At 43.0% G+C, this 14,387-nt stretch overlaps 2 protein-coding genes across 2 annotated transcripts in view; one reads left to right on the top strand and one right to left on the bottom strand.

Moving 5' to 3' along the window:
• The window catches only part of LOC136881295 (facilitated trehalose transporter Tret1), a 44,416-nt gene extending 30,804 nt beyond the window's left edge, over positions 1-13,612 (bottom strand). The window contains exon 1 of the mRNA XM_067154093.2: positions 13,484-13,612. Coding sequence (XP_067010194.2) covers positions 13,484-13,485 — 2 coding nt within the window. The 5' untranslated portion in view covers positions 13,486-13,612. The remainder of the gene's footprint in view (positions 1-13,483) is intronic.
• LOC136881296 (uncharacterized) overlaps positions 4,320-14,387 on the top strand; it is a 66,936-nt gene continuing 56,868 nt past the window's right edge. The window contains exon 1 of the mRNA XM_068229124.1: positions 4,320-4,379. The gene's annotated coding sequence lies outside the window, so the exon portion shown is untranslated. The remainder of the gene's footprint in view (positions 4,380-14,387) is intronic.

Genomic DNA, 14,387 nt, shown 5'->3' with positions numbered 1-14,387 from the left:
CCCTTGGTCAACTCTTGTTCTTTTCCGACCCCGACGCTATTAGGTTTGCGAGGGCTAGGGAGTCTTTCATTTTCATGCCCTTCGTGGTCCTTGTCTTCCTTTGGCCGATATATTCATTTTTCGAAGTGTCGGACCCCTTCCATTTTTCCCTCTGATTAGTGTTATATAGAGGATGGTTGCCTAGTTGTACTTCCTCTTAAAACAATAATCACCACCACCACATCTCGGCATTCACCTTAGTTCAGGAGAATGAAAAACTACGGAAAACAACTTTCAAGACAGCCGAAGGTGGGGACCAGTCTCTCTCCGTCTCCCGAATTCAGAGGCATAGAGCCGTGGCCATCCCTCGTATGCTCAGTTGGCCGGTCGGAGTGCAGAGCTGTCGGACCACGGACCAGCCGTGGCTACTTGTGGGCCCAAACTCGCCCTGCATCCACCGACCAGATGTTCGAGCCCTAACCCACACTAAACACTGCAGGTCTGGGATTATACGGGAAGCTTTGGAAATACGCTTTTTAACGGCGATACTCTCTGTCACTTAAGTATTACGTGGTTGCCAGCCATTAAGGATTTATATAGGTAGTTCTCTTCCCTATCCTTTCACTATTATTACTTCTTTCCGATTTTTTCCAAATTCGTATTCTTATCACGAAATGGTTCACGCTGCGCACAGGGAGCCATCAAGTGGCGAATGAGAGTACCACTTACTATAGACAACGGTAAAGCCACCGCCGTCTCAATCTCTATACATGGAGGTTGAGACGGCGGTGGGTAAAGCATTCTTAAGTCACGGCCGACTTGATGCGTCACTCTAGCTAGCGCAGCGAGGGATCCAGTCCGCCGTGCTTAAATTCAAGTAATTCAAACCTTCATTCATTTTTAGAGAAGTCTTGCTCGTGAACGGAAGAGATTATCTTTTGAAGACGAAGAGCAATGTTCTCTGTGGAAAAGAAAAAAAAAAAAAAAGCCCAAAAGCTTATTATCGCATCTACATACAAACTATTATAATCTATGTAAGGTCATCATCATTCATTGTGTAAAATTTGAATCACCAATATACTGTATTTCAAGGAAAGTGTGTTGTTGGTGCAGAGTGGGTCTCGGCTCTCAAGTGGCCACGGCTGGTCCGTGATCTAACAGCTCTGCACTCTGACTGGCCAACCGAGCAGAGGAGGGGTGGCTACGGCTTTCCCGTGGTTCTACACCTCTGAATTCGGGAGGCGGGACAGGGCTGGACCTCACGGTTGGCCTCAACCATCGGCTGTCCTGAAAGTGGTTTTCTGTGTTTTTCCATTCTCCTGCACTAAGGCGAATGCCGGGACAGTTCCTAGTATAGGCCACGACCGCCAACCCCCTCACCTTCTCCGAGCATCTCCTTCACCGTCACAAATCTCCCGGCCTGAGAGAGGGCGTCATCGTCTACGAGGCCCGCCGCCCCCTTCTGGGGGGAATGAAGGCATTTAGTAGTAGTAGTAGTAGTAGTAGTAGTAGTAGTAGTGAAAAGTGTGTGTTTGGTGGTTGCCTGTCTTTCATGTACATCATCCTTTAATTGGTCAGTTTCATTTGTAAATGGTATGAAGGAATGCAGTTTATCAAGTTTCTGTTGGCTGAAGGAACTGGGCAACCATCCTAAGCAAAATATGGAAAGTTCCAACAATGCTTAGAATGAATGTATTGGCCAAATAAATACAAGCACCATAAAGGGCTTGAAAATGAAACTTGTAAACTCCCAAAGAATTTCGTCTTCTACAGTTAGATGGCTCTATCATCGATTTGCTAGCTCACTCTTACGCAGTAAAAACGAACCTAGAACTTAGGAAATTTCATTTTTTTATTAGTAAACCTTTTCTGAAGATTGCTTTTCTGGTTCCTCCTCTACTGTAATCTATCAGATGCTTGTAAATACATTCTCTAGCCAATCGAAACCGGGGTTGTGTACAGGAATTCAGCCTATCAGCAAAGTGAACTACATAAGCCGGGCACTTTAGGGCCGTCTTGTCTGAATTGCTCCATTGCCTGGGAGTGAACTTGACGGAGGCCTAGGAGGCAGGGGCATGGCCTGCTTGAAGAATATCCAGCGATACAAGGTGATGGCAGAATTTTCTAAACATGTGATAGTTTGAGGGGAAGGTTTTAGCCGCTTTCTTTTAATGTAATTTTGTAAACTCGTGGTTTAAATGTAGGATATTTGGCGAAGTCTGAGGACTCTGTTTCTATTCCGTACCGGGATATATGTAATGTAAGGGAAAGAAGAGTGGTGAACCTATGCCGTCTGCCATTCAACCTTGCGATTGGGTGATTAAAGTTTTGAAACTCTAAATTTTGTAAATCTCGTCTCGGCTTTAAAGGTTCCTCCTTTAGTCATCCTCTTGTAGTATGGGATTATCCTCTGTATCTCTGGACCGAAGCCCATTTGGGTTTTTAGTAATTTCTATAAGGATTGTTGGATTTTCTCCTCCTTGCCTTTTGTTAATGGCCGGCTATGTACAACCTTTTCTCTTTTACTCTTAAGGCCGTGTAGTATGGGTAATTATGCCCCTGTTTATCCTGTATTATCCATAAGGCAACTGTTTTTCGCTGCAGCTCAAAACGCTCAAAAGGCTTCATATTCACTTAACCAACCATCGCAAAGGGGTAAACTAAGTCTTGTGGTAGTCCATGTCTTGGACTCAGCGTACGCCACTGCTACCCTCACACAAGAAAAACATTATGTCTCTGACGGGTACCCCTGAGGGCGGGGATGAGCGGGGGGGGGGGTGACGATAAACACGCTTGGTATTCCGTGCCTGTCGTAAGAGGCGACTAAAAGGGGCTCCTGGAAGCTCTTAACTTGAGAGCGTGGGTTGGCGACCACGAGGCCCGTAACTGAGTCCAGGCATTGTTTCCACTTATTCTTGCCAGGCTCCTCACATTCATCTATATTATCCGCCCTCCCTTGATCAACTCTGGTTCTTTTACGATCACGACGCTGTTATATCCAAGGGCTAGATTGTCTTTCATTTTCACGTCCTTCGTGGCTCTTGTCTTTATTTGGGTGTTATCTTCATTTCTCGAAGTGTCGGATGCCTTACATTCTTTCTCTCAGATTAGTATTGTAAAATAGAGGATGGTTGCCTAGTTGCACTTCCTCTTAAAACATTAATCACCACCACCACCCCCTTGGTAAACTCTTGTTCTTTTCGACCCCGACGTATTAGGTTGAGAATCATAGGGAGTCTTTCATTTACACGCCTTCCATGGCCCTTGTCTTCCTTTGGCCGATATATTAGTTTTTCGAAGTGTCGGATCCCTTTGATACTTTCTCTCTGATTAGTGTTATATAGAGGATGGTTGCCTTGTTGTATATCCTCTCGAAACAATAATCACCACCACCCCCACCACCCACCCCCTTTGTCCACTCTTGTTCTTTGCCGTCCCCGACGGTATTAGGTTGCAAGGTCTAGGATGCCTTTTTTCACCGCACTTCGTGGCCCTTGTACTTCTATGGCCAATAGTTTTATTTTTCGAAGTATCGGACCCTTTCCATTTTCTCTCTCTGATTAGTGTTGAATAGAAGATGGTTGCCTATATGTAGCTAGGTAATTTCTCTTAAAACAATAACCACCACCCACCACTTTATTTTGCCATTACCTTCATCTTGGTTGCCCAGTTAAGCTTCTTGAACTGTAATATGTGGTGGGACGGAGAACTGGAACTATGGGAAATATTATTTATAATTTTTTATTTAACGTATCTGAAGGATTTCAATTTTGGTTTAACTATAGATTCTACTGGAATTATTTTATATAACGGCAAGAAATATTAATTTAAATATGTGTGTAATAATTTTTCTTTTAGGCAATAGGCAAGGTATATTGAACAATATGAACATTGCAAGATGCAAACTGTGAATTTTTGTATGTAATTTTTTTGTAATTGATCATTTAAATTAATGTCAGCAAGCATGAGGAAAAGACACTTGGGACGTTTTAACTTTAAGAATTTCTTGAAGAATTATTTGAAAATTAATTTTGGTAATTCTTTAAGTTATGTCAAAATTGTAATCTGATGAAAATGTAAAGGTGCTTTAGTTGTGAAACATTCTATACCACATATATTGCTGTTGAAATAGGTGTCGCAATAGGAAATCTTGAGAAGTTGCTAACTATCTTAATATGACCATGCAATTTCATTCGCTAGAATAACGAGATTTCCTATTGGCGAAAAGATAGGGAATCTAGTGGAATTTGTTTCCCACTGGTGGATTGTGATTTGTCAATTCCCGGCCTTAGGCAGCTTCGCGTGTGGGATACGATTTGGCCGCGTCTATTCCATCTGACCGTCCTCGAGTGCGGTTGCGTGCGCTCGAGGGCTCCCCTCGGGAACCCCAGTTTTATTTGGTAAGTGTTGTTTCAATGTTATTCTCAATGTTTTGTAGTTTCGTTTGATTTAATTTAATTACTTTGGTATTTCGGTATTTCCTTGCTTAATGCCATTTTCAAATTTTTAAATTTAACGTGTCCGAGTTTGCACTACGTTCTCGTTGCCGTAGTTTCAGTTTTATCACTTACTTTCGTTTTAAACTATACATTGTAATGTAGCATCACCCTTTTCTGTTAAATCGAATTATCTCTAAGTTACTTAAGTATGTCTTGATTCCGTGTCGTGGAACTGTATTTTGTTAAAGTCTTTTAAACACCCTTCATTGTGCAAAAGTGTCAGTTGCTATGTCATGATCTTGTTTCTTGTAATATTGGTTTTGATTATGTTAATATGATGAGTTTCGAGGTGATGATTGTAAGTCTTTTCTCCCATAACGTCATACCTTCCCATATACCTCATAGGGTTCCAGCACCTTCCACTCTCCCCTTTTAGTTGTCATATTTAGGTCTGTAAGTGTTCCCTTGTATTTGATTTAATATTGCGTATCGAAATATACTCGTCACGTTTCCATTTTCTGATGTGAATTCACCGCCACTGCGTCATTTTACTTTTTCCTTATTCATATTATTAAGTGTCTATATTATTTACTATATCCTTATTCGTATTTTATGTCAATAGTTATTATTATTCTTATTTTATTTATTTCTGTATGCGCTCATAAACAACGTCACATAAACAATACTCACCACTATCGCCACCATCTTCCACTTTCTGTGACATGTGTGATTGTCCGTTAAGCCATCTTTCCGTGCAAGATATTCGCACATGAGTATTCTCTTATATATCCCTGTGGCGCAGAGGAGTGAGACAGAACAGATGACATCTCCCAAGGCATGTGTAGGGATTTCCTTTATGGTTCGTCTGTCGAGACAAATAACCTTGTTATAAGTTCTATTTGCATCCACGAAATTTCTTTAAGAGTTGACATATGGATAGTGCCCGGCTCTTGACATTTATTCACATTTTGTTACAGATCTGCAGACACACGAATCTGTCCAGAAATATGAGGCTCATTTGAGCGTTCTGATTTAGTTCCCCTATTTATACGCATGTCACATTTTGGAAAATAGAATTATCATGCCTGTCATGATTCCTTTGTATGTTGCAACTGGTAATTTGTTACGACCTCAGTCCTTTCTTTTCCTCTACTTTTCTCTTCTCTCAATATTGACTACTGTGCGCTTGCTAGCTTTAAAATTCATCTTCAAGTAAAATTACGTATGTATTACTGGTTGGGATCATCCTAGCACTCCACTCCCTGTGGGTGGGGGCGGAGGAATAACACCGACGGTATCCCCTACCTGTCGTAAAAGGCGACTAAAAGGGGCCCCAGTGGCCCTTAACATGGGAGCGGGGGTTGGCGACCGCGGGACTCTTAGCTTGGTCCTGGCATTGCTTCCACTTATTTGTGCCAATTTCCTCACTCTCATCTATCCTATCCGAACTCCCTTGATCAACTTTTGTTCTTTTCCGACCCCGACGGTATTAGAGTACTGGAAGTCTAGGGAGTCTTTCATTTTCACGTCCTTCGTGGCCCTTGTCTTCCTTTGGCCGATACCTTCATTTATCGAACTGTCGGATTCCTTCCATTTTTCTCCCTGATTAGTGTTATCAAATAGCTCAATATGATAATAGTGGGAACTTCTGCGAGAAACTGGCTACACTGCCATCTAGCGGTTCGAGGTGATAACTACACCTGCTACTGCAGTCATCTGTGTACTTGTATGTTAGAAGTGTCACATTTGTAATTCAGATTGCTTTGTGTTTGTTATATATCTCTATTTTGGAAATGTCAGGAAGATGCGTTATTATTGCTACGTAAGGTTGTTTTATTTACAAAAGATAAAGCGATCGTTAAGTCATTTGACAGATTATAAAACTAAAGTGCTGTAAGCATACCTCTTATAAGGTTTACATGCCCTTTATATTTTTCTATTTATGTGAACGTACTTTCTTTTAAACATAAGGGAAGAGCATAAGGGAAGATTTAGATGAAATTATGAGGAGCAGAGACGAGGACGTTTATAATTTTCTTTTTTTAGAATTTGCTTTACGTCGCACTGACACAGATAGTTGTTATGGCGATGATGGGATTGGGATAGGAAAGAGCTAGGAGAGGGAAGGAATCGGCCGTGGCCTTAATAAGGTACAGCCCCAGCATTTTCCTGGTGTGAAAACTTAAGCCGCGGAAAACCATCTTCAGGGCTGCCGACAGTGGAGTTCGAGCCCACTATCTCCCGGAAACAAGCTCATAGCTCCGCGACCCTAACATTTCAATAACGTCTGTGTAATATGCTCGGACCACTTCACAGAAATGGATTTCAGAAACAAAAATATATTAAGACAAGGGTGGTTAATAGTTTCGTGTTGTATTTGTGTACTCTAAAATTTCCCCTATGGGTGGGGGCGGTAGCATAACACCCATGGTATCCCCTGCCTGCCGTAAGAGGCGACTAAAAGGGGCCTCAAGGGCTCCGAACTTTGGAGCGTGGGTTGGCGACCACGGGGACCTCAGCCGAGTCCTGACATTAATTCCACTTACTTGTGCCAGGCTCCTCACTGTCATCTATCCTATCCGACCTCTCTTGGTCAATTGTTGTTCTTTTCCGATCCCGACGCTATTAGGTTCGCGAGGGCTAGGGAGTCTTTCATTTTCACGCCCTTCGTGGCCCTTGTCTTCCTTTGGCCGATACCTTCAGTTTTCGAAGTATCGGACCCCTTGCATTTTTTCTCTCTGATTGGTGTTATATAAAGGATGATTGCCTAGTTGTAATTCCTCTTAAAACAATAATCACCACCACCACCACCACGTGAAAAAATGATTCGATCATTAGAGCAAAAGTAGGTAATAATGCAACTTCAGATGGAGCCAATTTAGCAGTGCCATAAGAGTGTAATGGTAAATCAATTGCTATGGGCTTCTGATGACAGTAATTGTGAATCAGATATTGTAAACTTTCTATTGACTGATTACGATATGATGAAGTGCAATTTTGAAACTAATGTTACTAAATAGTGTGAGTTAGGTGATCAGGTAAACAATTATGATTATTATGTAATACAGGAAAATGCACACCATTATGTCATGGGCTGGGCATGAAGGAAGGTTCCCCATGCTGAGTGTAGGGACGTATGAATGATTGTAGCATGGGAAATTTTGCGAATAGAAATGGAGAAGTATGCTCATTCTAAAATGATGTGGAGGAAAATTTTCTGCCAAAATATCAGGAACATGTGAAAACAGATTTTGTTGGAAAGCACACATTAAATTAAAAGCGAATTAATGGACAGATTTCTTTCTCAATGCATGTAGTGAAGGTATAAATTATGCAACCGCTGCATAAAATTACTGACTGGCAAGTATTTCAAAGCCCTTATTAAGGCGCATGTGAATAGAACCAATGATTCAAGAGAGGAAGATCTTGCCAGTAAAAATATCAAACTGAAAAAGATATTGCACGTGTGATTTGCTCTTGCTATAAGACTAGTCATAACATAACTTTCGAATGTTTCAGTTTAATAATACATTTGTTTTATTCTTATCACTGGTTGTTTTAGATCAACATCCATCTTCTTCTTTCCCTATATTATGTTACAAGGACGCAAACATCTTAAATCTGTTTTTCATTGGGCTTTCGAAGTCAAAATATGTAGTATTTTAATAGCTCTTTACCCCCTGTGGGTTGGGGCGATAGAATAACACCCACGGTATCCTCTGGCTGTCGACAGATGCTACTAGAAGGGGCCCCAAAGGCTCTGAACTCTGGAGCGTGGGTTGGCGACCACGGGGCCATCAGCTGAATCCTGGCATTGCTTCCAATTACTTGTGCCAGGCTCCTTACTTTCATCCCCCTGTGAGTGGGGGTGGTAGAATAACACACACGGTATCCTCTGGCTGTCGAAAGATGCTACTAGAAAGGTCCCCAAAGGCTCTGAACTTTGGAGCGTGGGTTGGTGACCACGGGGCCCTCAGCTGAATCCTGGCATTGCTTCCAATTACTTGTGCCAGGCTCCTCACTTTCATCTATCCTATCCTACCTCCCTTGGTCAACACTTGTTCTTTTCCGACCCCGACGCTATTAGGTTTTTTTTTGTTTTTTTTTGTTTTTTTTGCTAGTTGCTTTACGTCGCACCGACACAGATAGGTCTTATGGCGACTATGGGACAGGGAAGGGCTAGGACTGGGAAGGAAGCGGACGTGGCCTTAATTAAGGTACAGCCCCAGCATTTGCCTGGTGTGAAAATGGGAAACCACGGAAAACCATTTTCAGGGCTGCCGACAGTGGGGTTCGAACCTTCTATCTCCCGAATACTGGATACTGGCCGCAATTAAGCGACTGCAGCTATCGAGCTCGGTGCTATTAGGTTTGCGAGGGCTAGGGAGTCTTTCATTTTCACGCCCTTCGTGGCCCTTGTCTTTCTTTGGCCGATACCTTCATTTTTCGAAGTGTCGGATCCCTTCCTTTTTCTTCTCCGATTAGTGTTATATAGAGGATCGTTGCCTAGTTGTGCTTCCTCTTAAAACAATAGTCACCACCACCACCACCACTCCTTACTTTCATCTATCCTATCTGACCTCACTTGGTCATCTCTTGTTCTTTTCCGACCCCGACGCTATTAGTTTTACGAGGGCTAGGGAGTCTTTCATTTGCACGCCTTTCGTGGCCCTTGTCTTTCTTTGACCGATATATTCATTTTTCGAAGTGTCGGATTCCGTCCATTTTTCCCTCTGATTAGTGTTATATCGAGAATGGTTGCCTGGTTGTATTTCCACTTAAAACAATAATCACCACCAACATCTGCCGTCTTCGTTCGATTAGCTATATTGCCAGAAATGCAGAAATGAGAGGAGGGCTGGTATGCGACTAAAATGTGTGCCTGACGAGAGCAGTACTACCTCCGGAAGAGTACACCAGTTTACGGTATGCCGGTATTTGAAGCTCGATCCTATTTCTTACGTCAGATAATATAACAATATATTTCCCGCTGTTAGGCTAAAACACACCCGGGGTAGTTCTTTAATTATTTTTGATAATTTAAGGAAGAACTAATAATTAAAACCTGTTAAGACAGTAATCACGACCCCCTTCGTACTATTTCCAACTACAATCTGTTCAGTATATTATGATATTGAAGACGTCAGTTGCGAGGTCGAAGGCACTGACTCCTTGATAAGGAACTAATTTAGCTCTCGTCAAGGCTATCTGGATGATGTGTTGCAATTAACAGCAGCGAGGTCCGGCTCCACGGCTAAATGGTTAGCGTGCTGGCCTTTGGGCACACGGGTCCCGGGTTCGATTCCCGGCAGGGTCGGGAATGTTAACCTTAATTGGTTAATTTCGCTGGCACGGGGGCTGGGTGTATGTGTCGTCTTCATCATCATTTCATCCTCATCACGACACGTAGGTCGCCTGCGGGAGTCAAATTAAACGACCTGCATCTGGCGAGCCGAACTTGTCCTCGGACACTCCCGGCACTAGAAGCCATATTTTTCTCCCTGTGGGTGGGGGCGGTAGAATAACACCCACGGTATCCCCTGCCTGTCGTAAGAGGCGACTAAAAGGGGCCCCAGGGGCTCTGAACTTTGGAGCGTGGGTTAGCGACCACGGGGCCCTCAGCTGAGTCCTGGCATTGCTTCCACTTACTTGTGTCAGGCTCCTCACTTTCATCTATCCTATCCGACCTCCCTTGGTCAACTCTTGTTCTTTTTCGACCCCGACGCTATTAGGTTTACGAGGGCTAGGGAGTCTTTCATTTTCACGCCCTTCGTGGCCCTTGTCTTCCTTTGGCCGATATCTTCATATTTCGAAGTATCGGATCCCTTCCATTTTTCCCTCTGATTAGTGTTATATAGAGGATGGTTGCCTAGTTGTACTTCCTCTTAAAACAATAATCACCACCACTAGAAGCCATACGCCATTTCAACAGCAGCGAGGCTAAATACAGTACATATAATACAAATACTTTCCTTCTCTCCCTGTTGGTGGCTGCGGTAGAATAAGACCCACAGTATCCCCTGCCTGTCGTAGGAGCCGACTAAAAGGGGCTCAAGGGACTCTTGACTTGGGAGCATAGGTTGGCGACCACGGGTCCCTTAGCTGAATCCTGGAATTGCCTCCACTTACTAATGTAATACTCCTCTCTTTAATCTATCATATCCGACCTCCCTTGGTCAAATCGTGTTCTTTTCCGACATCAACTATTATATTGCCGAGATCTCGGGAGCCCTTCATTTTCACGCCCATCGTGGCCGCTGTGTTCCTTTAGCCGATATCTTCATATTTCTAAGTGTCGGATCCATTCCATTTTTTAAATCTCTGATTTATGTTATACGCATGGAGTATGATTCCCTAGTTGTACTTCCTCTTAAAACTATAAACACCATCACCACCTTTGTTTGTGAAGTTGTTTAATACAGCATCACGAGAAAACAGCTAAACTGAATTTTTTAAAGCGTGATATTTAAGTACAAGGATAGTCGAATTTTGCACTAGACTACAATATATTATTTGATCAGAATACTGTGGCGCAGGAATATTAAGGGCGATTGAGGTTAGGGTCGCGTATGTGTGAGCTTGAATTCGGGAGAGGGTGAGGTGGAATCGCACCCTCGGTAACCTTGAAGATGGTATTCTGTGGTTACCCATTTTCACACCAAGCAATTCTGGGGACTTAACCTTAATTAAAGCCACGGCCATTATATTCCCAATCCCTTTTCCTCCTGCCGGTGGGGGCGATAGAATAACACCGACGGTATCCCCTGTCTGTCGTAAGAGGCGACTAAAAGGGGCTCGAGGGGCTCTGAATTTTCGAGCGTGGTTTGGTGACCACGGGGCCCTTTTCATCCTGTGGGTGGGGGCGGAAGAATAACACACACGGTATCCCCTGCTTATCGTAAGATGCGACTAAAAAGGGCTTTGCCCCAGGGGCTCCGAACTTTGGAACGTGGGTTGGTGACCACGGGGCCTTTAGCTGAGTGCTGGCATTGCTTCCACTTACTTGTGCCAGGCTCCTCACTTTCATCTATAATATCCGACCTCTCTTGGTCAACTCTTGTGCTTTTCCGACCCTGACAGTATTACGTATGGAGGCCTAGGGAATCTTTCAATTTTACGCCCTTCGTGGCCCTTGTCTTCCTTTGGCCGATACCTTCATTTTTCGAAGTGTCGGACCTCTTCCGTGTTTTCCCTCTGATTAGTGTTATATAGAGGATGGTTGCCCAGTGGTACTCCCTCTTAAAACAATAATCACCATCACCACTACCACCGACGCTATTAGGTTTCCGAGTGCCAGGGAGTCTTTCATTTTCACGCCCTTCGTGGCCTTGTCTTCCATTGACCGATATCTTCATTTATCGAAGTGTCGGACCCTTTCCATCTTTTCTCTCTGATTAGTGTTATATAGAGGATGGTTGCCCAGTTGTACTTCCTCTTAAAACAATATTACCACCACCGCTCTGAACTTTAGAGCGTGGGATGGTGACCATGGGGCCCTTAGCTGAGTCCTGGCATTGCTTTCACTTACTAATGCCTGGCTCCTCACTTTCATGTATCCTATCCGACCTCCCTTGGTCAACTCTTATTCTTTTCCGAACCCGACGGTGTTACACATGGTGGCCTAGGGAGTCTAATTTTCATGCCCTCCGCGGCTCTTGTCTTCCTTTGGCCGATACCTTCATTTATCGAAGTGTCGGACCCTTTCCATCTTTCCTCTCTGGTTAGTGTTATATAGAGGATGGTTGCCTAGTTGTACTTCCTTTAAAACAATAATTACCACCACCACCGCTCTGAACTTTGGAGCGTAGGTTGACAACCACAGGGCCCTCAGTTGAGTCCTGCATTGCTTCCACTTACTTGCGCCAGGCTCTTCACTTTCATCTATCCTATCCGACCTTCCTTGGTCAGCTCTTGTTCTTTTCAGACCCCGACGCTATTAGGTTTGCGAGGGCTAGGGAGTCCTTCATTTTCACGCCCTTCGTGGCCCTTGTCTTCCTTTGGCCGATAACTTCATTTTTCGAAGTGTCGGAACCCTTCCATTTTTAATCTCTGATTAGTGTTATATAGAGGATGGTTGCCTAGTTGTACTTCCTCTTAAAACAATAATCACCACCACCACCTCTTAAAACAATAATTACCACCACCACCACCACCACCAAAATCTTCAATGTATTCATGCGGCATTAAACCGCTAGCTATGTAAATGTAAAAATTAAATTATTAATCATGTTTTCCGTCAATGATACCTGTATCGAAAATTGTACCAAAAAAAAAAAAAAAACCGGGCAAAATGTAATTTCCAAACTTTTACATTTCATGTGTATTTAATATAAGATAAATAAGGACGGAAATATACGCGTTTGTAACGTTTATTACAATCTTGGAAAGTATCTATTCCATCAAAGAGTGGTGTATAATATCAATTAAAGAATTCTTTGTCCAAACGTCTATTTCGGATACTTTGTTATTGATGGAATATATTTCTACAATCGGTACTTTACTGTTAAGTTCTTCAAAGTTATCGCTGATATGGAAATATTTATCATTTGTCATGGTTAAATGGATAGGCCTTGTAACAAAAAAGTATAAATAAAATTTAAAGATTAATCTGATGACAACTCTCCTACGTTATTGCTTAACCGGGAATACATCAGCTGGGTATATGACAAGGCTTTTATTGTCCTCAGATTGATGTCTCATTAACTTCCCTTGTTAAATGGAAATATTTGCGAACTCTTCAGTAAAGGAAATGGCGTATGACCTTTTAGTGCCGGGAGTGTCCGAAGACAAGTTCGGCTCGCCAGATGCAGGTCTTTTGATTTGACTCCCGTAGACGGCCTGCGCGTCGTGATGAGGATGAAAATGACGATGAAGACGACACATACTCCCAGCCCCCCGTGCCAGTGAAATTAACCAATTATGGTTAAAATTCCCTACCCTACCGAGATTCGAACCCGGGAGCCCTGTGACCAAAGGCCAGGACGTTAACCATTTAGCCATGGAGCTGGACTACTGTTCAGTAGCGACAGTTAACACAGCTAACATTAAAATTGAACGTTACTTACATTTTGACTGGATGCGAAGGTCGATCCTCTGGGGTAGCAAAACAGTCGATCACGTGCAAGTCTAATTATGCATTTCTGATAAATTAAAATAATGAGTGAATTAAGCACAATTACTTCCTGGCATAGTTGGTCTTCACACCAGAATGGATGAAACAGAATGTGCTCTGTTAGTTGCTATCGAGGAGGTCGGAGGCTATCTATGAGGATAGCTAATCTGATGCACATTTGACCTCGCTGTCGTATTAAAAATACTTGCGCTTGGATTAAATTCATTCTTCAAGCTCTCTATTTGGTTCTATTACGACTTGCATAATCGGATAGCTCCAATGAAATGAGAATCGATTGGCAGATTAATGCTGGCTGAAGTTCAATCGCTTTTGCACCATTGAATTTCTGTTGTGACGATAAATAATCTTCTTTCGATAATTTGTTTTTATTCCTATAAATCTGCTGACGTCAAAAATACACAGTGACTCTTAACCTTTATCGTGAGGTTCTTGGAACAGTTCCCTCTGTGGATGGGGGTGGTATAATAACACCTACCGTATCACCTGCCTGTTGTAAGAGGCGACTAAAAGGGCCCCAGGGACTCTGAACTTTCGAGTGTGGGTTGGCATCCACGGGGTCCTCAGCTGAGTCCTGGCATCGCTTCCACTTACATGTGCCAGGCTCCTCACTTTCATCTATCCTATCCGACCTCCCTTGGTCAACTCTTATTGTTTTCCGACCCCGACGGTATTACGTGTGGAGGCCTAGGGAGTCTTTCATTTTCACGCCCTTCGCGGCCCTTGTCTTCTTTTGGCCCATATCTTCATTTTTCGAAGTGTCGGAACCCTTCAATTTTTTCTCTCTGATTAGTGTTATATAGAGGATGATTGCCTAGTTGTACTTCCTCTTAAAACAA

The sequence above is a fragment of the Anabrus simplex genome, chromosome 9 (assembly GCF_040414725.1).
Source record: "Anabrus simplex isolate iqAnaSimp1 chromosome 9, ASM4041472v1, whole genome shotgun sequence".
Classification (NCBI taxonomy): Eukaryota; Metazoa; Arthropoda; class Insecta; order Orthoptera; family Tettigoniidae; genus Anabrus; species Anabrus simplex.
This window is presented reverse-complemented; position numbering and strand designations above follow the sequence as displayed.